The 25,989-nt window shown below is 37.9% G+C and overlaps 1 protein-coding gene across 1 annotated transcript in view; it reads right to left on the bottom strand.

Annotated features, from left to right (window-relative positions):
* PCDH15 (protocadherin related 15) overlaps positions 1–25,989 on the bottom strand; it is an 833,394-nt gene that overhangs the window by 775,072 nt on the left and 32,333 nt on the right. Inside the window, 1 exon segment of the mRNA XM_042960326.1 lies at positions 5,512–5,630. Within this exon segment, the coding sequence (XP_042816260.1) occupies positions 5,512–5,602 (91 nt within the window). The 5' untranslated portion in view covers positions 5,603–5,630.

Here is a 25,989-nt window from a genome sequence, read left to right as displayed (position 1 = left end):
GAGAAGGCACTGAGTTTGTATTTCTGAACCTGTTGACTAGAAAACTGTTGCTGAAACAAACAACCTAAAAAGGTGTGTATTTCCAAATGTTTAAAACTAGTTCCATGGGGGGGCGTGTTTAACAAGGACCCACATGATCACTCATCTTCAGAAAAGAGGAGACAAGAAATGCAGTGTGGGTACAACATCAAGAAAGGACACAGCTAAGCTTTCATCTCATAATGTAAATAGTCTCTGTAAGAGGAAGAAATTAAAGGGCAGACCGGAAAGAGATGTTCACAACATGTTCAGGCAAAAACTTGCATCACAATATATGCTTTAATGGTTTCATTTTTGTCTAAAGTGACATCTGTGTGCTATGTGTGTAGGTGTGTGCGTATGAGTATATGCGCATGGGTGTACAAATATATTTGCTCAATTTCTCTCTATGAACGACATCATATTTAGGGGCGCCTGGGTGGCTCAATTGGTTGAGCGCTGACTTTGGCTCAGGTCGTGACCTCACGGTTCATGGGTTCGAGCCCCACATTGGGCTCTGTGCTGACGACTCAGAGCCTGGAGCCTGCTTCGGATTCTGTGTCTCCTTCTCTCTCTGACCCTCCCCCACTCATGCTTTGTTTCTCTCTGTCTCTCAAAAATAAATTAACATTACAAAAAAAATCTAAAAAAAGAAATCATATTTAAGTGAAGGATGATGTTTCAGACCACCCAGTTCACTGAAAATTACTTAGAGTCTTCAGTAATCACCTTGAGTTTAATTTGATTATAACTGAAAGAGACAAGGGAAACTGTTGCCTTGTACCACTTCCAGAAAGATAAGGTTGTTAAGAAGAGATAATGGGCATTCCACTTAGCAACAGCAAACTCAAAGGACACAGGAGTTTGGAAACGTTTCCAGCATGATCCTGGGGAGATGATGAGAGTCCCATGAATAGAAAGCAGAGGAACACATGAGGTAGACAGAGTGCTATAGCATTGCCCTACATGACAGTCTAGAAAAGTCTGGGAATACGAACCATTAAAACCATGTTACTCCTGTCGCAGAGCCATGAAATTTATTTAACCACCTCTCCTCAAGGCACCCCAAGTGGGGATACATCCTGCTTGGAAACCCAAGGGTTTCAGCTCAGCTCACTGGATAGTTAGAATCTCCTTATAATTCCATTATCAGCAATGTCATTGGTGGCCCATTCTCTTCTCAGGTTAATTAGCATAAGCCAGGGTCACACTGCTTCATGACCTCTGGACGCACCGATAAAAAAGAAGTTTCCAGGCTTTAGCATCAGACGTCAGACAGTTACAGTCTTCGTTGAGTGACGGTCTGCCCTTCGCTGACCTTGCATGGATTACCTAACAGCAAGCATGAAAATGAAGCTGGAAATGTTCCTCAAACTTCACCTACAGTTTCAGGGCAATCAGTCAGCTCTCCAGGGAGGTAATGCAATCAGTAACACTTTTCAGGAGAAAGTGTCATTTAACAAAGTCTTCAAGGTATCTGGTAAATTTGGGGGGACATAAGAAAACACACATACAAGCACAGGGATACAAAGTACTTCTTTATAAACAAATATGTACGTTTATAAAAATAGAAGTATAATTATTTCTAAGTGATGAGAAGTAACCATGGCAATAAAGGTAAACAGTTTATTGGCCATGAGCCATATACCAGGTGCTATGCTACACTTCAAAACTGAGTTTCAAGAGTTATTGCCATTTATAAGGGAACGGGTCCAGCTCGTGACGGGCTTTTAAACAGAGCCCCTTCATGTAGTTGTTCTGCTTGTGCTACACAGTGGTTCCCCTCACTCACACACACGTGTGAATCGGTGTAATAGCTCAAAGTCAGAACAGAGGATGCTTGGCCTCCAGGCCGAATGCTTGCACAGCCAGGGGGAATGAACCTTTTCTTTAATAAAGTCCAGCTGGCTTTCACAGTGCGATCACACTTAGAGAATCTCCCTCTCCTCTCCTCCCCTCTCCTCCCCTCTCCTCCCCTCCCCTCCCCTCCCCTCCCCTCCTCTCCTCTCCCACAGACATACACACACACACACACACACACACACACACACACACACACACACACACTTCTAAAACTCCTCTAACACTTTGGTTCAAATTTAGCCATGATGTTACAGTATATAGTTTTTTTAAGTTGTTTTCCTATCTGATTATGGCAATAGTACATACTTAATATGGACAATTTGAAAATACAGAGGAAATAATAAAAAAAAAAACATATTCACTACCCATATGTCATTTTCCCATTCTGGCTCTCTCTCTTTCCCTTTCATGATTCCTTCATGAACTCGAAAGAAATCAAAACAAAACAAACCAAGCCTGTGCACAAGTTGCCTTACTGATGTCCCTGTGTGTTAGAACGGGGGACATCGTTCGTGTATCTGTTTCCCCACAGTGCACACCGCTTACCAGATGGCCCTGCTTCCTCTGCTCCTCGGTGGTTCCTCCACCCCAGCACCCCCAAAGTCAGTGGGGATCAGGACACATGTTCCCAGTCAAATAAATTGGTCACTACTGGTAATGAATTACAATACAGCTAAAATAGCAATCCCAACGCTGTCTTAAGGGTAGAAAGAGACCATCAACTAAAAATGGATCATGTTCTTTTATTTTCTATCAGCTAAAATCTTACTTTTAAAATTTAATATAATACAATCAATCCTACTTATGTTATTAATGCTTGCTTAGATGTAGTCATCAACCAAATGAAATATCCCTTATGGAACAGGCCATCTACAAATTTTATTACTGACCTTAAAAACTTCTCTCAGCCATTTGAAAGGAGAATATGAAAAGTCTCAAAACTTTGCCAAAGTTTTCAACTAAAAACTTTGTTTAAAGTATTTTAAATAATAATTAGATAATATATTTTCCTTACAAGCAGTTCCACACATTTGGCTAATCCTAGAATACTTTATTTCAGGATAATTCCCTTATGGCTAAGTAAGGAAATATGCAGAAAAGCGTCGGAGACTGTTCTTAAATACAAGCCAGAAGAGTTCTATTATTTCATACAAGAAAAATCTAGACATTTATCCTAATAGACTGTTATCCTAATAGCTTCAAAGTAGTTTACATTTTTTTTTCTCCTTTATTTTTCTCTATCTGAAGCTCCAAGCCATGTATGCAGTCAGTCGCCAACTCTCACAATGGGCTAATCCAACCAGCAGATCATCAGCTGTGGCAAAGAGTTCTTTCCAGTTTTAATTTCTCACAGGCTGTCAGCATGTTTATGACCTCACCATCTTCTTCCTTCCATCTGATCCTACATACCCCCATCCCCCAGCATTTGGATTTAAAAAAAAATCGCTTCAAGAGATTCTCATGGCATATTCCAGTTTAGGGTTATTTCGTGTGATAGTCATACACTGCCGAGTTCTGATTCATTCCTTCACAGCATGGGCTCACGATTTCATATAGATTTAAAAATAAAAAAAAACAGCAACTATAAGAACCATTTTCAGTCACACATAACTGAACAACTGGATAAAAGTGATTGCCAAGAGACCCTAATTGCGGAAGTTCAGAGAGAAGTAAAGACCTGGGTGGGGGGTTGCTCAGGTACCCCTGGATGTGGTAGGACCACGGGGGCTCCCTGGAGGAGGCCAGTTTGGAAGGGATGCTAGAATGCACATAAGGTGAAGAGGTCTCCACAAAACACTACAGAGCATATGTCTCTGCCAAGGTCAAACCCCTGCAGCCTTGCTGACAATGAGTCAGTTACCTCAAGGAGGAGGGCTGAGCAGGTCTCTAGGGCTGCAGGGGGCCACCCCTCCACAGCCCGGCAGCACCCTGGCCCTGCCACGTGGCAGGTGTGAAGCTCCCTGCTCCAGACGGGAGACCACCTGGGCCAGCAGTTACCTGGTAATCTTATTTTGGAGGCTATGTGAGCACATTTAGAAAGAGCAAGAGCTATAATGAGCTTATTAAGGAAACCGATCTACGGCATTATGGGCTAAACATGGAGTCATTTCCTCTGATAACCTAAATTAACATTGCTTAAAAGTACAGGGCTTGCAAATGTCTAATGTCAGCAATGATGGTGAACCCTCCCCTGCTCAGTGTGAAGGCCAAATATGAATAAAAATAGAAAGCCTTATGGTGCCAAGAACTATCAATACACTCATTTGTCACTTATTCCCCAGGGCAAATTTAAAATACTTCCTTTTAATAGAAAGTCATGCTCTTCCAAGGTTCATTCATGTCTGTCTGTCTATCTATCTATCTATCTATCTATCTATCTATCTATCTATTGCTTCAAAGTAGCTGTTACATTATTTATTTATCTCAACATTTAAATTTTCTTTCAAATGGAGATTTACCATCGCAATAAATGGCAACAACAGAAACACTGGGTTCAGGCACACTTAAAGTAAATGGTGACCAATTAGCAAAACTTTTCAAGGAATCAGGCTATTGATTTACGAAAATAATTGTTCTTGAAAATTATTCTCCAAGTCTGAAAAGAGTCATATTTTTCTAACCATGAATGACTAAGAATGCCGTAATACACGTACAATTTGAATACTGTTTGAGATAAAGTCAAATCAGTTCATCTATCTTCAGATCATTCAGTTTAGCCAAGCAAAGCATAAAAATACTAATAATGCCATTCTTTGCCGCTACTCAGTGTGGCCACATAACAGAGCGGCAGGGGGGAAGAGGCGGCTGGTGCCTGTGGACCCTGAATGCTAAACAATATCAAGTAAAAACAATGAAAAGGAAAAAGAAAACCAAACTCAGCTTCCTAGAGTGGAGGAATTTGTCCATTTCTTCCATCTATTAAAGTATTATACATATCCTAATTTTCATTATGAGGTATCCAAACACAGATCTCCCCACTATTAAAATATCTGAGACATGCACATTTCAGGTTCTGCACATGGAACGTGTTAAATGGTCCCCTGAGGGACCTTGATGACCAACATCTCTTTCTAAAGTGACTGGCTGAGTATTAGGAAGGAACTCACAAACTCTAACGTCAAGTCTTTTACGCTGTTTTCCTCTTTCCAAATTAAATAGCGGTGGATGAAATAATGCCATACCCAATGAAAGTGCTAACAGTAAAATCACTTAGAGCACCTACTTTTGACTCCTTCAGAGAGATCTTTCCTCACAGGAGATTTTGGTACACTTTACAGTCTTAAATTTTATCGGAGTCCATTAATTGTGTCAATTCAAGGGTTAGTAAATAGCATCTAATGTTGTTGTTTTCCACAGCAATTACACATTTGCTCAGGGATAATTAGTAAGTGTTCAAACGGAGGCCTCGCTCTGGATTTTCCACCACACTGCAATCCTTGTTAAGAAACGAAGTACATCGGATGCCACTTTTGCAGAACTATTTTAATTAAGGTAAATTATTGCAAACAGCTACTAACCTCTAACAACGAACTACACATTAGCATTATTCATTTCTGTGCTGTGCTCCCTTTTCCACTTAATTACAGAAACCCTGGCTAACTCTCAAAGTCAGACTAAGAGCAGACTTACCATCATCGTACTGGCCGAAGCAGACTGCAGACAGCGCTCCCAGGATGATCCCCGAAGCTAAGCATTTCCAGAGGTAAAACCGTTGTAACATCTTCGGTCAAATTCTGCTCAAGGCTGATCTGAAATCACAGGAAGGGGAAGGAAACAGGTGACACGTTCATTAGTCTATTATAGGATTTATACACACGACTGTGACAGTACAGAAAAGCCTCAATGACTTCGTAGGTAATCACCTGTGTCACACCATCCACTAACAAATAACACACCCGCTCAATGCCCGGCAACTCTTTACCCACATGAATTTACACGCAAGTGATCTCTAAGGAAAGAAATATTTTCTGTTACTCTGTAAGCAAGGAAGTTGAGAAGTTAACATACTGATGACATCGCCCTTTTAAAAATGGAGACCCTATGAGTGAATCAACTATGAAGTTATTACATTTATCGTAGCCATAGCATAGGTCAGTGATAGCGTGTACGTTGTTTCATGATGATTTCAGCTGGCAGACTAGTTGTTAGTATCCTACGTGAACATTTCAATGGGCATTTGTCTTATATAATTAAATAGAAAAACGCATTATTACAATTCTAATTGCTTCCTGGCAGAGCAAGGGACTGACTGTGCCAAGTAAGACAAGGGAACACCATCCATTTCTACCACATCTGTCTTCCAAAGCATTTGGATGAATTTCATTTCAATCCCTTTGCTTTTCTTTGCAATCTCCAGGAAGTAAAGACACCAGGTGAAATATTAGTGGCCAGTGAGCACACCAAAAAAAAAAAAAAAAACTTATTGAAAGAATGATGTGCTAAGCTTCCGTGTAAATTGAAAAAAATCATTGATGCGGGCTTGTTCAAAGTGACTCTGGGTATAGATCAGGGAAGAACAGGGATAGGAACCCTGTCTCTCTGATTCAAAAGCGTTACATTCAGATGCCTATGGGGGACAAGAAGACCAAAGCAGAGAGTGAATTAGGCTAAAGGGACACCAGGGACGGTGAGGCTGTAATAAACTGGGAGTCTCAGGGTTTGCCTGCAGAGGTCAGCTGGTACAGTGTTGCCAGGCCTTCCGAGTTTCCAGAATATTGTAGAAATCCAAATTTCCATGAGGGATTGCCCAGTCGTCTAGATAATTGCTCAACCTTCAAAACTAGGTGCTTCTGGCCGGCTACCCTGTACCCCAAGGGCCTTCAGTCAACCAGACCTGTCCAGGATTCTCTCCCCTAGATGACTAGCAGTAAGGTTCATCAGAATGTGCCAAGGAAATACTTTAATTCTGCCTTTACATGCAGTTTATTTCATCTGTTTCTGTTTTATTTGTGTGTGTTATAGTTTATTTGCACAATAACATATATAGATATACATAATTTACTTTAAACTTGTATGAAAAGTTCAAGCCCGTTTTTTTCTCTTTTACTCATAGGATGCGTAGTGCTTAAATTTCAAAGGTCACTGCACTGGAACATGCACATTTTAGAAAGGAAGTTATTCTGTTTCCTTACCTACAACAGACAGACAAAAAGAGGCACTTTCTTATTACCTGGCTCTCACACATTTTTCCCCCTTACTGGCAACAGACTCAGCCTCTACTTTTGTAAATGCCAGGCCTAGGGAGCCCCCAGGAGAGCCTGATATTAGATATCACAACAGTTCATGCTTACGACTGGCCAACGCTAGCACACGAAACAGCAGTGGGTTCTTCGTAAATGCAAGTTCTTAAACTCACCGATTACATGATTTTGAGCAAATGAGAAAGCATCTCTATCTTACTCGCCTCATCATTAACATGAAGACAAAATGATATCTACTTTGTACGTTTGTTTTGAGGATTAAGTGAACGGCTATAGGATGTTTTTAAAGTGTTTATTTGTTCATTTTTGAAAGAGACAGCAAGCAGGGCGAGGGCAGACAGAGAGAGGTGGGGACAGAGGATCCGAAGCAGGCTCCAGGCTCCGAGCTGTCAGCACAGAACCTGACGTGGGTCTCTAACCCATGAACTGTGAGATCATGACCTGAGCCGAAGTCAGACCCTCAACTGACTGAGCCACCCAGGCACCCTGTGAACGGCTCAGTGCCTCTGACAGAGTGAGCTTAATCTGAGTAATTCTGACTCAGCCTCTATGGAGTCTTCCAAGTGCTTAAACATATTGTCTCAATCTGTCTTTAGCACAGCATCTAGGGTAGGTGTTAGATTATCTCCAGTCTTGGAGGAAAGGTCACATTCACTGGCTTAAGGTTACAGACTGGTGAGTGGCGAAAGAGGTGGGACAGGTGGTGAGTCTGAAAGGTCTGTCCATGCATTACAGAAAAGGACTAGACAATTCTAAGCAGAACACATGGCCCGGAAGGTTTCACGGGATCTGAAGGCCTGTTCCCAAACCTGGATGTGGCTCCACTAAGATTTATTCAAATACTAGCTTTAATTTTTTTTTTCCCTAAGAAATGTGGTAACATTAAGAAACAGAAAATGGTACATAAAATTACAATATATATATATATATATATATATGCATATACAGACAGAAAATAAAGAATACTGATCCAAAAACAAAAAGCAAAAAGCAAAACACAAACAACAAAACTTAAAGAAAAAGCAATACTATCTTGCAAAATGACAAAGAGCAAAGCTGTGTTCCTTCAAGAATCTTTAATCAATCAACTTGACTACCCTCTTACTGGCTTAGTTTTTTATGTGCTCACTAATATGCCATTCTCCTTTGCTTCTGAATTGTTTTAATATTTATTCATTTTTGAGAGAGAGAGAGCCAGAGAGAGACAGAACACAAGTGGGGGAGGAGCAGAGGGAGAAGGAGACACAGAATCCCAAGAAGGCTCCAGGCTCTGAGCTGTCAGCACAGAGCCTGACACGGGGCTCTAACCTACCAACCATGAGATCACGACCTGAGCTGAAGTCGGAGGCTTGACTAACTCAGCCACCCAGGTGCCCCTTATTTTTTCTTTTGCTTCTGACTCAAACTATTTGGTTTCATTTAACAACCTTCAAAATGAAAACCGCCAGATGGCTCATAATTGTAAAATTATTAAAGTCACTGCATTATGATATCTCTAGAAGTAGAATGTCTGGATCTGCAATCCTGCATATTGTTATTAGAGAACTGTACCTATACTTTTGAAAATGTCACAGGGAAACCTTGTATAAAAATTCATTTACAATGGGCAGAGTACTTACTTCCTGCAGTAATAAGAATACTTGGGAGAGTATGTTGTTTCGAATAATGAAAAAGATAGGAACTTCTCTGATTTGTTTTTACTACTCAGTTTATATCTTCATCATTTCCAAGGCAGTTTTAATCATTCCAATGGGCTCAACACTGATTGCAACCTGAAAGAATGGTATGACTCATCATGTCATCCTGATACCCTAAAACAGAGTGCACGTATTGACTTAATAAGAAAATCTTGGTTTCTAAAGGAAGTTATCATGAGAAGATACCTCCCTGAAAGAGGCTATGTTTCTACACACAAGAGAGTAAGGACCCCATGGTTAATAACCTTAGTGTGCCGGTCAGCCGGCAGGCTCTTCTGTCATCAAGGAAGTTGGAACAGATCAAACATTTTCATCAAAATAACATTTTCATTGCTAGTTGTACAGGCTGTAGAATTGCAGGCGAAATTCTTATAGGAGATGGAACCCCACATCTTGTTAAATGACAGGTGAGTGAAACACATCCCAAACAAGACCTCCAATGTGGTGTCGGACTTCTGTGATAAGTCCCATATCAAACTCTGCCATGTTCTCTGGGTGCAAATCTTTCCTCCAAATCTCCTTGGCCAGTAATGTTGTTCTCTAGCAATCTAGAACATGCCCTTTTCTAAAAAGGAATGGAGCAGACCTACAAATAAATTCACTGTACTTGTCTTTCAAGAGATACATTGGTTGGTAAGGTCCACACTTGGGGACACCTAATAAAGACATGTGTTCCCTATAGTGATTTGGAAATAGCATGCTATCGTCAGACATACTGGGGAAAATGGAAGCTTTCCAATTAGGTTATAATTTTACATGTAAGTGGCTGAGTTTCATGAAATTTACAGTATATTTCCCAAAGGCTTAAGAATATTTTACCACAATTATTCAACATATAATATATCCATTTTGACTTTCAGATCATTCAGATTCACAGCCACTTAAACCTCATATTTATTTCTCTGGCACCCAATGTTCTCAGAAATTCATTTATTCAACAAAATTTATGCAGGATCTATGAGGTATCACTCACTCTTAAAGGCAGCTAGAAAATAGCAATAAAGAAAGTCCACTCATATCTCTACTCTCATTTATCTTACATTCTAGGAACGTGAAGCTAGACCAAACAATAAACACAAACATGTTATACAACTTGCTAAAAGGTAATAAGAGACACGAAAATACCAGCTTGCAGTTCCAAAATTTTATGCGGTCACTAGACACTTAATTCTCCTTCAGAAAATGAAGTAACATTGTACGAAGCAACCGATATGCTTCCTGATACTAGAACAGAAGGAGAACTTTACAAGGACAGCACAGCTCTTCCCATAGCCCCAAGCGAAAGCATCCTCCACCGTATCTAGTGTCCTGAGGACAGACTGCTGTTCATCCCTTGGAAGAAGAATAAAGGTCTTTCACCGCCTTTCACTTTCAAGTATAAATCCAGACACTGTAAACACACAAAGCTCTGCCCTGTGGGTTTTATCCCTGCTCCCTGTGTCCAGGTTGGTCGTGGTGCCACACGGCACACGTCACAGCAGTCTTCCTGCTGGTAAATTTTTGAAAACATCAACTATATACTTCTTTTTAAGTCTCTGCCCCTGACTGCTATCTGAAAAAAGAAAAAAAGAAAAAAAGAGAAAAGAAAAAAAAAAAAAAAACACCAGAAGTTTTCCTTGATATATCGAAGTTTGGAGCGTCCTGCCAATACTCCCATGAAGAATCCCACATTGATGCTGCGTCAGGAAGCTGGGGTCTCTCTCGGTGCAGTGGGGGCTGTCTGCGTGCACCCGTCCTTCACAGTCTGCTCACTGAGGCTATGGAACTTCTATCCCTGACATTTAGATGGCGCTATAAAAATAGCCTGTCATGGGTCCACATTCCTTGCAAGAAACATATCCTCTCCACTTCAGGAAAAAGAGCAAATTTCCTTTCAAAGCAACCTCAACTATCAAATTGAAAACACAAGGTTTTCCAAAGTCACTACATCTCCCCACACCAAATAGGAATTTCCTCAGCTGACTGGTTGGAAACCTTCCTTCTATCTCACCATGGCGGGAAACACCAAGAATGTTTGCATCGCTACAGAGAACACTTATCACCCCTAAGCATGACGTGATGAATCATCCTTCATTTCTCTTTTTTCTTTGTAACATAAACTTCAAAAAACATAAACTTTTAAAGATTCTTTCATATTTCCTTCTTTTTAGATCATGTTGTATGTTTTCCCTTATTACAAATTATGTATACATTTATATTAAATACCTATAAAGTATTTATGTTTATAGATAACTTTATATTAAATATCTCCATATATTTTATTTATAAAATATACCTATATAATACAGAAAATATAATTACATATTTTGCATGTAGATTATAAAATATATTACATTTTATGTATTTATATATAATAAATATATTTATGTAAATTTACATTATAGTTTAAACATAATATCTATAGAAAGGGATACACTTATGTTTTATTTAAATTTATACTACAGGGGGCTCCTGGGTGGCTCAGTCGGTTAAGTGTCTGACTTCGGCTCAAGTCACGATTTCACGGTTCGTGAGTTGGAGCCCCGCGTCTGTGCTGACAGCTTAGAGCCTGGAGCCTGCTTCGAATTCTGTGTCTCCCTCTCTCTCCGCTCCTCCCCCGCTTATGCTCTGTCTCTCTCACCTTCAAAAATAAATAAAACCATTAAATTTATACTACATATAGCTAGCTACCTAAACATTGATATTATCTTTCATTTATTATTATTACTTTTTTTAGTCAAAGGTTGAATTGTTTCAAGGAAAGAAATAGCCAGCCTGTAGCCAATTCTACGTAAAGGTAGGAAAACAACTTTGTTTTCACTGGGCATTATAATCTAAGCCAGCCCTTCAGCCTGGCCCAGACAGACCAGGCTTACCTGACCTTTGCTAGACTCTATAGCTTGTTGATACCCCACCATGTCTGAGTGCACCTTGGCTCTCTATTTGCAAATGTACGTTTATTTAGTATCGAGGTTCCTCAAAAAGCTAAAAATAAAGCTGCCCTACTATCCAGCAATTGCACTACTAGGTATTTATCCAAAGGACATAAAAATACTAATTTGAAGGGATACATGTACCCCAATGTTTACAGCAGCACTATTAACAATAGCCAAACTATGGAGAGAGCTCAAGTGTGCATCAACTAACTGAAGACTGGCTAAAGAAGATATGGTATATTACTCAGCCATCAAAAAGGATCAAGTCTTGCCATTTGCAACAATGTGATTGGAGCTAGAGTGTATTACGCTAAGAGAAGTCAGTCTGAGAAAAACAAATGCCGTAAGATTTCACTCATATGTGGAATTTAAGAAACAAAACAAACGATCAAAGGCGAAAAGAGAAAGAGAAAGAAAGAGAGAGAGAGAGAGAAAGAGAGAGAGCACAAACCAAGAAACAGACTCTTAACTATAGAGAACAAATTGATGGTCACCGGGGGTGGGGGGTAGGGGGGTATGGGGATTAAGGAGTGCACTTGTCATGATTAGCACAGGGCAATGTATGGAAGTGTTGAGTATATTGTCCACCTGAAACAATATTATACTATATGTTAACCAACCGGAATTATATAAAAACTAAAAAAAAAATGTTTATTTTTTATATGTGTATTTGTTTCTCTGTGAGTGTGTATGTGTGTACATGCGTACATGCGTTGTCACTATGGTGGAATAAAATAAAGTTGATAAAAATAATTTCAAAATGGGGAAGAAAATAAATCCATGAGAGCTAATCTTGTCATCGCTGCAATTGTTTATAGACAATGTGTTGCATCTCAGTTTTAAACATTTTAAATATGTACTCAATAGTTGTAAGCATTAAGTGAGACTGGTTTAACTCAAACTACCTTACCTGAAACTACATGATGTATATAAGGAGAGTCCAAATTTAGAAATTTTTCTTCTACAAATTTTGCTGGAATTGTGGAAATTTCAATCAGTACCTTAACATGTCTGTAGGGGTCTATCCTTTTTTAAATGTTAGTTTCGATCATAAAGATCTATATTTAAAAAAAATGACATTGGTTGTTTTTTGGGGTAATATTCCTTATCAAGAAAACAAATTACTTCTATCTTTATCCTGTTCTGTTGATCTATATGTCTATTTCTATGTCAGTACCATAATGTTTTGATTACTATATCACTGAAGTATGTCTTAAAATCTGGGATTGTGATACCTCTCCCTTTGTTCTTTTTTCTCAAGATTATTTTAGCTATTCAGGGTCTTTTGTGATTCCAATCTTACACCATAACAAAAATAAACTCAAAATGGATGAAAGACTTAAATGTGAGACATGAAATAATAAAACTCCTAAAAGAAAACATAGTCGGTCGTAGCTTGGACATCACCCTTAGGAACATTTTTCTAGATATGTGTCCTGAGGCAAGGGAAACAAAAGCAAAAATAAACTATTGGGACTACATTGAAGAAAAACAAAACTTTTGTACAGTGAAGGAAACAATCAACAAAACTAAAAGGCAACCTAATGAGTGGGAGAAGATAGTTGGAAATGATATATCTGATAAAGGGTTAATATCCAAAATGTTAAAAAAAAACTCACAAAAAACAACACCAAATACACACACACACACACACACATATATATATACATATATATATATATATATATATATATATATATATATATATATATATATGCATATCAGAGCCACAAAGGAATATCGCTTCACACTACTCAGAGGGCTAAAATGAAAAAGTCGACAAGTAACAACTGTAGATGAGGATGTGTAGAGAAGGCGACCCTCATGCACTGATGGTGGCAATGTAAATTTGTGCAACCACTGCAGAAAATAATATGGAGATTCCTTAAAAACTAGAAAAATAGAACCACAATACGTCCATGACTGGATATTTACCCAAAGAAAACAAAACCACTAATTCAAAACGATACGTGCACCCCTATGCCTACTGCAGCATTATTTACAATAAACAATATATGGAACTGCTCAAGTGCCCACCGATAGATGAACAGACGAAAAAGGTATGTATATATACAACAAAGTATTACAAAGCTATATAAAACAATGAGAGCTTGCCATTTGTGACAACATGAATGCACATAGAGTATGTTATGCTAAGTGAAATAAAGAACGATAAATGTCCTTATGATTTCACTTATATATGAAATCTAAAAAACAAAGCAGACTCTTAAATACAGTGAACAAACTGTTCGTTGCCAGACGGGAGGTGGGTAGATAGATGGGCAAAATAGATAAAAATTTTAAGAAGTAGAAACTTCCAGTAATAAAATAAATAAGTCAAGGAGGTTGAAAGTACAGTATGGGGAATACAGTCAATAATATTGAAATAATGAATGGCGACAGACGAGGACTACACTTATCGTGGTGAGCATTGACTGAGTCATGTATAGAACTGTTCGATCAATACAAAGTACACCCGAAACTAATATAACATTGTGTGTGAATTATGCTTCAATAAAAAATAGAAACAAATTACTGACAAATATAGTTAGTCTATTTAATTTCCACTTAAAAATTGTATCCACCTATGGGCGCCTGGGTGGGTCAGTCAGTTTAGTGTCCGACTTCTGCTCATGTCATGATCTCACGGTTTGTGGGCCAAGCCCCGCATGGGGCTCTGTGCTGACAGCTTGGAACCTGGAGCCTGCTTCAGATTCTGTGTCTCCCTCGCCCTGTGCCCCACCCTCGCACGTGCTCTCCCTCTCTCTCTCTCTCTCGCTCTCTCTCTCTCCCTCTCTCTCAAAAATAAACAAACATTAAAAGCAAATTGAAAAAAATCCACCTAGAAAAGCCAATACTCAATTTAATCAGTGGTATGTGCAAAGCATATGTTAATACTCTAGCCATATTCGGTAACGTAAGTAAAAATTTTAAAAGAGAGCGGACTTCAATACTTATATTCACTATTGCTATTATACTGGGTATTCCTAGTGTTTACACATGCATTTACTCAATACAAATTTACTATATATTTAGAGCGATGTCAGAAACACTGCCTCTACTGCAGAAATAAACGACATTAGCTTCCTATGATGCCTTTGCTATTGAGCCAGCACCTTATTGCATATGTTTTTGCTTAGTAGTCATTTCAAAGCACTTCAGTAAAATGATTCCAAATTATGGAAATATTAAATTTAATTCCCAATGTAAAGTGATTTCCATTTAATCTATGTTTTATCAACTATCATCTAAATACTAGTCTTGGATATAAGGATATTCTTATCCCACAATTTCTGAGAAAAATAACAGGAAAAACACTTACATTGAAAGGAGCCAGCAAGCGTTCTGAAATGGGACAAGCCCAAGCTTTAATTCATCTATAGGGTGTTTAACTTAACAAATATAACCAAGTACATTTAAAACCAAGTTTTAAAGCTCAGGTAAGTGCCTGCATGATTTTAAAAGAAAATTTAAAGAGGAGTTCTGGGTAATGTCATTCACTGCCACAGGAAACAGATTATGGCTGGTATTTTTGTTTGATGCAGGTTAAACACCCCAAAATCAAGCTAATATCAATTATTATCTTCTTAGGGGTAAACAAAAATCAAAGTATAAAGTCATCCAAGAGAGATTAAAACTGAAAGTGTGAAAATGTCGGTGACTTTTTGAGGTACTATGAGAAAAAGTCCAGGCTTTGAGATGAGAGAGACTCATGATACCTTCCTAGCACTACCCTTTCTTTGCCCTATGAATGATAAAACAATGAAAACTGTAAGACTCAGTTTAAAATTGGGACAATAGGGGATGCCTGGGTGGCTCAAACAGTTAAGCAGTTAAGTGTCTGAGTCTTGATTCTGGCTCAGGACATGATCTCACGGTTCGGAAGATCAAGCCCCACATCAGGCTCCATGCTGGATGCTGAGGCTGCTTTAGAGTCTCTCTCCCCCTCTGCCCTTCTCCCGCTCACGCTCTCTCTCTCTCTCTCTCTCTCTCTCTCTCTCTCTGAAAAAAAAATTAAAAATATTAAGTGAGGATGATAAAATCCATTTTATTTTTCCATAAGAAAACAGATGAAAATGTGATCAATATAAAAAGAAGAAGAATATTAAAGAGCATTTAGCTTAAACATTTACTGTGTGTTTATTGGGTGCTGATTCTGGGCAGTGAATTTTCTAAGATGCAGAGACCACAGGAGTATGAGAGAAAATAAATGAATTAATAAATGCATGAGAAAAGGTCTGTGTGCAGTTTTCAGTCTAACAGCGTGTGAACCCTGAGTCTCACACCCTGAGTGCCCCACTATGAATCAGGCACTTGTGAGATTCTCCCCGCCCCCCACCACAGAGGGCGCAGGAGATCTGTGACTTGTTTGTAACTAATGGTATTTAGTTAATGGTAAAGGTAGTAAGATGTCAACCCCCGGATTCATTCCTATTACAGAAAGAAGACCCAGTCTGGGTGCCTGGGTAGCTCAGTCGGTTAAGCATCTAACTCTTGGTTTTGGCTCAGGTCATGATCTCACAGTTTGTGAGTTTGAGCCTTATGTCAGGCTCTGAGCTGACAGCACGAAGCCTGCTTGACATATTCTCTCTCTCTCTCTCTCTGTGCCCTCCCCCACTGCTTACTTGTTCTCTCTCTCTCTCTCTCAAAATAAATAAATAAAATCTTAAAAAAAAAACAAGAAAAAAAAGAAGACCCAGTCTTCAAGAGATACTTTCCATTTGAGATTGAAGATACAAATATTCATGTTGTAAATACTCATGTCCCTGTGGAGAGGGACACACACCTGGAACCATGGGTGTCCTCTTGTGTCTAAGGGTGGCCTGCAGACCACAGCCCTCAGTCACACAAGTACAAAGGAGTGAATTCTGTCAACAATCTAAGTCAGCTTTGTAGGGGTACTTCCCTAAGCGACCCCAGAGAGGAGAATGAGGATCAGCAGGCATAGGACTTGAGGGCAGGAATGGAGATGATGCCCCAAAACAGAGCTGGGCCACAGAGTCCAGTGGCCGCAGGGTGAGTGAGACCACACCAAGGGGAACACTGTCTGAAGCCACCACCACTCAGCGTTTCTCCAAGTGTTGCTTTGGGCCGGGTATTCATGGAAATCTCACATACAAAAGGGTTTTCCTGTGCTTCAGAACCACTTCCTGAGATAATAACGCTAAAGAATAAGAGGCCAAAAATAGTGAATTCTAACTACTTTTATCTATTTTCTTGGGTCTTGAAGTAAATTCTTGTAAGAAGTTTGTTTAAAGGGGCACCTGGGTGGCTCAGTTGGTTAAGCGTCTGACTCTAGGTTTCGGCTCAGGTCACGATCTCACAGTTGGTACAACAGAGCCCCACACTGGGCTCTGCACTGACAGTAAGGAGCCTGCTTGAGGTTCTGTTTCTCCTTCTCTCTTTCTGCCCCTCCCCAGCCCACACTCACTTTCTCTCTCTCCCTCTCTATCAAAAATAAACTTAAAAAATTAAAAGTAAATAAAAATGAAAAAAGTTTGTTAAAAATTTTTTTTTAGCGTTTACTTTTTGAGAGAGAGAGACAGAGAGAGAGCACAAGTGGGAGAGGGGCAGAGAGAAAGGGACACACAGAATCCGAAGCAGGCTCCAGGCTCTGAGCTGTGAGCACAGAGCTCAATGTGGGGCTGGAACCAGTGAACCACACGAGATCATGATCTGAGCTGAAGTCAGACGCTTAACCGACTGCGCCACCCAGGCGCTCCAACGGGGCACCTGAGTGGCTCAGTCCGTTACGCTTCGGACTCTTGATTTCAGCTCAGGTCATGATCGGGCTCCTCGCTGAACATGGAGACTGCTTGTGGTTCTCTCTCTCCTTTCTCTCCCTCTGCCCCTCCCTTTCCGACTTGCATTCTCTCTCTCTCTCTCTTAAAAAAAGATGAACTAACCAGAATGATATAACTATATTTTCAAATAGTATTCCCTTAACTTTCAATCTTTTCAGGGTAAAAATCCTTTTAGAGTAAAATATATATTTAATTGTATTTTGAGTACCATAATAACAATTATCATGAGCATACAAATTTATAGGAATAGAAGAAAGGGAGAACGAACAAATATGTTTATCGGTGCTAGAGTTGCACAGTGTTGCTATATGCCATAATTAAAAAGCTATACAAATAATACATGCAAATTAATACTGTGTTCTGGGCTATGGAAACTTGACTGAGCACCCAATTTGTTTTTAAGAAACAAAGAGCTAATATTTTATTTAGATAAGATTGAAAATTGGATTACTAAATGTAACTTTGTACTAAAATCAGAAATTACAAAATTAAAATAATTCCCTATATATAGAAAACTGCATTCTATATTATAAATTATAGGTTGAAAACAAATGGAATTTAAACACAAACTGATGAGATCGTAATTATTTTAGATATGATCAATTACAGACAAACTTCATTTTTCCTGATAAATCCCTTTCTTCTTCCTGTTTCCTTAATTGAAAAAAAAAAACTGCCCTAGAATCTATTCATATTATTTTATTGACTTTTTGCCATCGCTAAGATTTGGTAGGAAATAATGGTTTTAAATAAGAAACTTTTACATAAGTGACAGATTGAGAATGAAAGATTCGTAACACTTTTAATTTAAAAAAATACTTGCAAGTGTTAAATGAAATGTCAAATCGTAGTCTTTAAATTTTTCATTCGTCCTTCTAAGCCTGCATGTATTAACACCAGGGGTGATCGATCAATAAAGCACATAATTTTTCATTACATATAGTTGGTGAAAATAGAAAACATCCTTTAGGACATTTACTTGACTATTCAGATATATATATATTAGATCCTAGAGTGAGAAGAGACTGGATTCCCAGTCAATAAAATATTTTGTGTACTGTGTAGTTTCAATATATACTTTATAAAATTTATCAGTAACTTTTATTTAACTTGATTAGATTAGAAAATTTGTGACTCAACTAATTTTCTAAGTGAGATATAAGTAAACACACACAAAATTAAATTCATCTTCCAACGACCCTCTTTATATCATAAGGGACTTAGAGAATCAGGACCTTTTCTAGGCCTTATTTATAGTTCACATTATGTACATGCTGACCAGGGATCATAAAGTTGCTTATTATTGTCAGTGAAGGTACAAAAGCTACAAACTGTACATAGTTCTCTGTACTGTCTTTGTATAATATTTTAGGTAAGGTCCTCGGCAAACTGAATTAGAACAACCTCATGTATCGTAACTTTAAACTGGAAAATTCTGTTAAGAACTAAATCTGTATGTTTGATGTGATGAAAATACGGCCAACGGTAAACATTTTGAGTATGATAGTACTATCACTAAAATTGTTAGACACACTTTCCTAATTTGACAAATGGTAGATTGTTCTGTTTAATTTCACTTTGTGCTTTTCTTCTTTATACTAATAAATTACCAGTGAAATTTATCCCTAAAGTATCTGCAGGAATACCATCTTAGGGGCACTTGGTCAGCTCAGTCAACTAAGCTTAGGTCATGATCTCATGGTTCTTGAGATCGAGCCCCACATTAGGCTCCAGGTGGATAGCACAGAGCCTGCTTGGGATTCTCTATCGCCCTCTCTCTATGCCACTCCTCTGCTTGCATTCTCTTTATCAAAATAAATTTAAAAACTAAAAAAAAGTCATCTTAAAATAGTAAAATTCAAATAACGTCTAACAGGGAAAGACACATAAATAAGTGTTTTTTAAAGAAATATTTTATGCTTTATTTCGATGCAATTATTTTAAGCCTTTTATCTTATAAATCCATATGATTATGGAAGTGTTCAATCTACTCGACTGCCAAAAGTGTGAAGATGAATAATTTGACTTAGAAAAGCAACTGTAAGTCCTTCATTTATGCTAAAAAATCCATCAAGGTCATTATGATCTTTCCCAAAGAGACTATAATTCTAATGTAATGCCAAGTTTTATTTGATCATACAGAAGTTCTGGCAAGCAATAATTTTGCTAGAGACTAGAAAAATAATCATGATACCATTTTATATCTAAATTTATATAATTTATATGTGCCTTGGAAGGGCTGTCAAGAGATATAAGGTTTAAAATACCTTTAATATTTGGACATTTGCAAATCAAAGCATTAAACTGAGAATGTAAAGTTTTAAATATTTAACTATTGTGCTGAATACAAATTAAATTATGACATCAATATATTGTAAATTCTTTAATGGTCATTAAGACACTGTAGTTTTTTTTTTATTAGCACCCATTTAATAATTACTAGGTTGGAGAATAAAATATATATAAGTTAAAACATAGTAAATAATAGTGTGTGGAATAAAAAAGGAGTAAGGTGGTTCTTCAACAGGAGTGTGGATGGAGTGTCCCTGACAAGTAGAGTATCAAAAATGAATTATTTCATGAATATAGTGGAACTTCCTCAGGGCCTTGAAGTCAAACAAGATCCAGATGAGAAAAAGGAAGGGGGCAAAAGCACTGAGGTAGGAGAAATAAGATTAAAAAATAGAGGAAAAGGATAAAAAATAATTACCTAGGATAGAGCTAACATAGTGGATTAGCAGGTGACAACCTGAAAGAATATATTACAAATCAAATTATATGGGACCAGAAAAATCTAGTCTAAAAAGTTTTTTGTTTATTTTTGTGTATTGTATATAGTCATAGTGACCTATTGACATGTTTTATTTTTCAATGTTTTTAAATTTCTTAAAAACGTTTTAATGTTTACTCATTTTTGAAAGTGAGACTGAGCAGGGGAGGGACAGAGAAAGAAGGAGACAGAATCTAAAGCAGGCTCCAGGCTCTGAGCTGTCAGCACACAGCCTGACATGGGGCTCAGACTCAGAACTGTGACATCATGACCTGAGCCAAAGTCAGATGCTTAACTGACTGAGCCACCCAGGCGCCCCACTGTTGACATATTTTAAAAGGAAGATGTGGGGCACCAGGGTGATTCAGTTGGCGAAGCGTCTGACTTCAGCTCAGGCCATGATCTCACGGTTCATGAGTTGGAGCCCCACATCAGGCTCTGGGCTGACAGCTCAGACCCTGGAGGCTGCTTCGGATTCTGTGTTTCCCTCTCTCTCTGCCCCTCCCTCACTTGTGCTCTCTGTCTCTCTGTCTCTCAAAAATAAATAAATAAACATTAAAAAAAAAAAGCAGATGCATGAAGATGATATGCAGATTCACTCGGTAGAAATATGTAGAAGTAATGGATGGAGGAACAATGAGTGACAGGTGTCTAAATCCTGTCGAATGCTACTGTTATTCCAGGTATGTCCTCCAATTGAACACATACGTATATAAACACATATTAGCAGAATTGCTGGATATTTGCAAGACACAACCACAAAACAAGGCCATTAGCTGGTCTCAGAGCATTCCTTACAAGAGACAGCCAGTATTATAATTGTAAAATTCCACCCTATCAATAGTAACTCAGTATGGTGAATACATTCTTTATGTTTGAGGGGGAAACACAGTTTAGATGATTTCCTCTTACTCACACAGGTTATGCTTTAAGAATATTAAAATGAACAAGCCCCGATATGTCTGAGCACCTTGATATTAGCAGGGCCCTCTTTAACCTATAGTAATGTCTATTTTTAATATGGGTCTTCATAGAGGGGCACCTGGACAGCTCACAGGTTAAGGATAAGCATTGGACTTAAACTCAGGCCATGATCTCTTCGTCCTTGAGTTCAAGCTCTCGATAGGTCTCTGTGCTGACAGCTCAGAGCCTGGAGCCTGCTTTGGATTCTGTGTTTCCTCTCTCTCTACCCTTCCCTCTAGTGCTCTGTCACTCTCTCTCTCAAAAAATAAACATTATTATTATTTGTTAATATGGATCTTCTGGGGTGCTTGAGTGGCTAGGTTGGTTAAGTGTCTGACTTTGGCTCAGGTCATGATCTCACAGTTTGTGAGTTTGACCCCGCATCAGACTTTGTGCTGATAGCTCAGAGCCTGGAGCCTGTTTCAGATTCTGTGTCTCCTCTCTCCATCCCTTCCCCACTCATGCTCTGTCTCTCTCTGTCTCTAAAATAAACATTTAAAAAAAGAAAACTACGAATCTTCATAGAAAAGTCACTAAAAATAAGTGAACATAAACCACATAATGCTATTTTAATATTTTTTGTTGAAATAGAAAAAGTAATAGGAACTGATAAAAATAAGTATCTCCTTTAAGAATTTTCAGAAAACAAAAAAGGCTCAAAGTACGTATGGAAATGTAAGTTGGAGCTTTTTTCTTTCTTAATCAGCATTCTTGTCCAATTAAACAATCACTTTATAAAATAATGCTTTTCCCCTTAAAATTATTGCTAGAGTTCAAAGGTTCAAGTTTTTAACTACTGCTCATAAAATATGCAGTGTAACTTTCAAAACTGTAAAAAGTCTCCTATTTCACATGATCAGTAAGATATTCCTCTTAGAAAAATATCTCTAAAGAGTGCTAACTTTCATGCAAATTGATGGCTAGAACCCCCCCCCCCCCACTTTCCAGTTTCAGAGATGGGTGAATAAATGAGAATCAGGAATCTTTTGTGGATGAAAAGAAGGAGATGTCTTAAGATGGGAAACTCATTGATATTGTACCATGGGCAACAATGGAATCAGATAGTATGGATAATTTTGAAGTTGCAAATACTTTTAATAATGATAGCATCAAAGGAGGGATCAAATAAACAAATCCCATCCCTCTGTCTATCCCCACCGATCCGCCATACACTGCAGAAGCATATTTTGCTAATAGCTTGTAAACAGTGGATGTATGAAGATGATAAGATAATCAGATATATCTGTGGTGGGATGAAAACCTGTGTTAAGCTGTAGAAGAGAGAAGTGGGAACGAGAAGATGTGCCCGTGCCAAGTATGTGTAGTAGACTGCATGCACTATCAAGTGGAAGCAGCCACACTTGTTTAAAGATAGGATGACAAATGAATAAGACGATCAGGATCAAGAAGATACTGTGAATAAGTGAAGTTTGCAGAGAGAAAATGGTGAACTGGAAAGTCTGCTGAGTTTAAACGGATACTGGGTTCTTTGTGGAAGGACAGACCCCTTTTTTGGTCTTAGATATCTGATTTTTTAGATAAAGCAGAACAGGTAGACTTTAAAGTGAATTATACAATACTAAATTATTGAAATTAAACTACTTTTAACATACGGTATTGGCCAAAAAAACAAAACAAAACAAAACAAAAACAAAACAAAACAACAACAACAACAACAACAACAAGAAAACACAAAAGTAACTGTGCTGCACAGGCCACTGGGCAGCAGTTTGAAAGCTCAGGTTTCAGAGTCTGCCCTGGACCGCTTGCTACATAACCATAGCTTTCTGTGTGCATTTAGGAATGTGGCGATGTCATCATGTCCCACAAAACCTGTTTTTGTATCCAGTCTTTCAGAATTTTAACAGTTTAGAGTGTCTTTCTGCCTGGGAAAATCTACCTCAGTAATAAAAGCAATAGCTGTAAAGATGATGGGCCAAGACGCACAGGTCTCCTTGGAGGAAACTTTAGTAGTGCTGTTCTCAACATTTTTTCAAAAGAAGTTTTCAGAAGTGTTGTGTAGTCATCTTAAAAAGTAATACACACATACCATATATATATATATATATATATATATATATATATATATATACACATACATACACACACACACACATATACATACACATACATACACATATAGTCACAGAAGTGTTCTTAGATGCACATCTACCTTACCAAAGTAAGTACACCTTTAGGGCAAACTTATCACCATTGCAAATTTAACTATTACCTCAAGTACTGATTTATGTTCTACATTGTATAATTAAATGACCCATTTTAAAAATCATACCAAATTCTAGGTTAAACTCATATTAATGATATTTACCATTGTTTTTAATATTCTTTTTAGGCTCAAAGATAATTCTAAATAATTTTCTTTTTTAACATTTTTTATTGCACTATAGCTGAAATAGATTACTGTATTAGTTTCTGGTGTACAACATAGTGAATGGACAATTATATACTTTACAAAATGCTCACAGCAAGTGTAGCTGCCACCTGTCACCATACAAAGAGCTATTATAATATAATTGACTATATTCCTTATACTGTATTCTTCAACCCCATGACTTATCCATGACTGAAAGTATGAGCCTCAAGGCATGAGCCCTTTACCTATGTTAGCCATTCCCCCACCCCATTGCCTTCCCTCTGGCAACTACCAGTGTGTTCTCTGTATCTGTGGGTCTATTTGTATTTGTTGTTGTTGTTTGTTCATTTGTTTTGTTTTTTAGACTCCACATAGGAGGGAAATCCTATGGTATTTATCTTTTTGTGTCTGGTTTATTTCACTTAGCATAGCACCCTCTTGGTCTGTCCATGTGGTTCTAGACAATCTTTTAAATCAGCTTTTAGTATTTGCTGTTTATCTTTTTGTGTGCATCACTACGACTGGCATTTCAACTTCCAGGGAGAGTCTATATTTGATTCTAAGCTCGTACATTTTGTTTCACCATCCATTAAGAAAAAAAAAAAGAAGTAAATTATTGTGATCACAGGACTTGTTCCCCAGATTTCTTTTTTCTTCTTCAATAAAATGAATTAAAAGGAAGCCTTACTAAATTAGTTTGACTATTATCAGAACCCATAAGGTTATCATCTATGGAACCATAAACATGAAAAGAGAAGGGATATACAGTATTATATTTGGAGAAAACATAACTTTTTAAAAGTAAAATAATGTCCAGATATAGTAGAAAATAATAGCAACAAAGAATTGAGTAGAGCAATAAAATCCTGATGATATAGTTGGGATTCCAGAAACATCTGCATACCACTTCTGTCACAAATGTGAGTTTCAAAACATATGATACAAATACATATGATAGAGTAGAATTTGCTCTTACAATCTAAGAGATTTTCCCTGCAGATTACTGTATTGGAGAGAAAAAGGGCATTTATACCTAATAATGCTTACCAAAACAGACTTCACACAGAGAAAAGCATTAGCAACATACACTGTTCCATGAGGCATTGCTAATTAAACTGGGAGATACTGTGTACACAGATTAGCCTCCAAAATCATTTTTCTTGACAACACATGAGAAGTACACTGTTTTTAATTCTTTGAGTTAGAATTAAAATTGTATCATGCACTATCCTCTAACAGCCAAGCAATACATGCAGAGCAAAAGCTACCCTGTCATATTAAACACCTTTAAGTGTGGCCGATGTCTATAATTTTCTTAAAATCTCATTCTGAATGGAGCTTTCTTAAGCAACAGTAATTACAGAGGAGGTGGGAGTCTGGTAATAGAGATCTGTTTACAGAACCAACAAAGGAAACTAATAAGAATGAAAATACTGAGTCTGGTAAGAAAAGTTTTATTTAAATTTCTTTACTGGAGTAAAATACTACTGGAAATTGCAATGAATCCCTATTGGTTATTTTAAAAAAATATTATTGCTACCTTAGCTTCGTAAAAAACAAAGTAGGGACTTGTAAACTTCTGAATTTGGGATATAATTCTTAGGGTTATCTCATAGTTTATGGATTAAGAACATTTTTATGGGTGCCTGGGTGCCTCAGTAGGATAAGCGTCTCACTCCTGACTTCGGCTCAGGTCATGATGTCATGGTCATGAGTTCAAGCCCCACATAGGGCTCTACACTGACAGTGTGGAGCTGTTTGGGATTCTCTCTCTCCCTCTCTGTCTCTACCTCTCTCTCTCTCTCTCTCTCTCTCTCAAAATGAATACATAAAAATTAAAAAGAACATTTTTATAAGATATTTGTGTTTACTTGTGTAGATTATTAACTTATCTATATGTGTGTATATATATGTGAAACTGCCTAGATAAAAATATATCTAATCCAAACATATATAACTGAGCTTTGAGTAAATATATTCACTTTACAGATTCTGCTCGTCTGTGAAAGCAAGTTAGGTTTCCTCCCCCAGGATAATAGTGATGAGTTCTCTCTTTCTCCCACATCGTGTGGCAAATGTAGTGGTAGGAGATGGATGAAAATAAAGAGAGGCCCCAAACCAAACAGAAATAAAAGATCAATAATTCAGCAGCGTGTCTGTAGAGATCCTCTTCAGGGTGCTCTTCAGGGTCAGTGTCTGAGGTTATTTTTCCTCTCTTCTAGAGTGAAATCCTACAACTTAAAAACAAACCTGAAGTATATACTTGCCATTTCATGCTGAGATGCCTTTCTCCATAAGTATTAAAAATACAATGGCCAGACATATTTGTCTTTTTTTAACCTTTTCACCTTGTTTGAAAAGTTATTTAACGAGGCCTTTATGGA

The sequence above is a fragment of the Panthera tigris genome, chromosome D2, assembly GCF_018350195.1.
Source record: "Panthera tigris isolate Pti1 chromosome D2, P.tigris_Pti1_mat1.1, whole genome shotgun sequence".
NCBI classification, from domain to species: domain Eukaryota; kingdom Metazoa; phylum Chordata; class Mammalia; order Carnivora; family Felidae; genus Panthera; species Panthera tigris.
The sequence above is the reverse complement of the archived record's forward strand: the minus strand, read 5'-3'. Positions and strand labels throughout refer to the sequence as shown.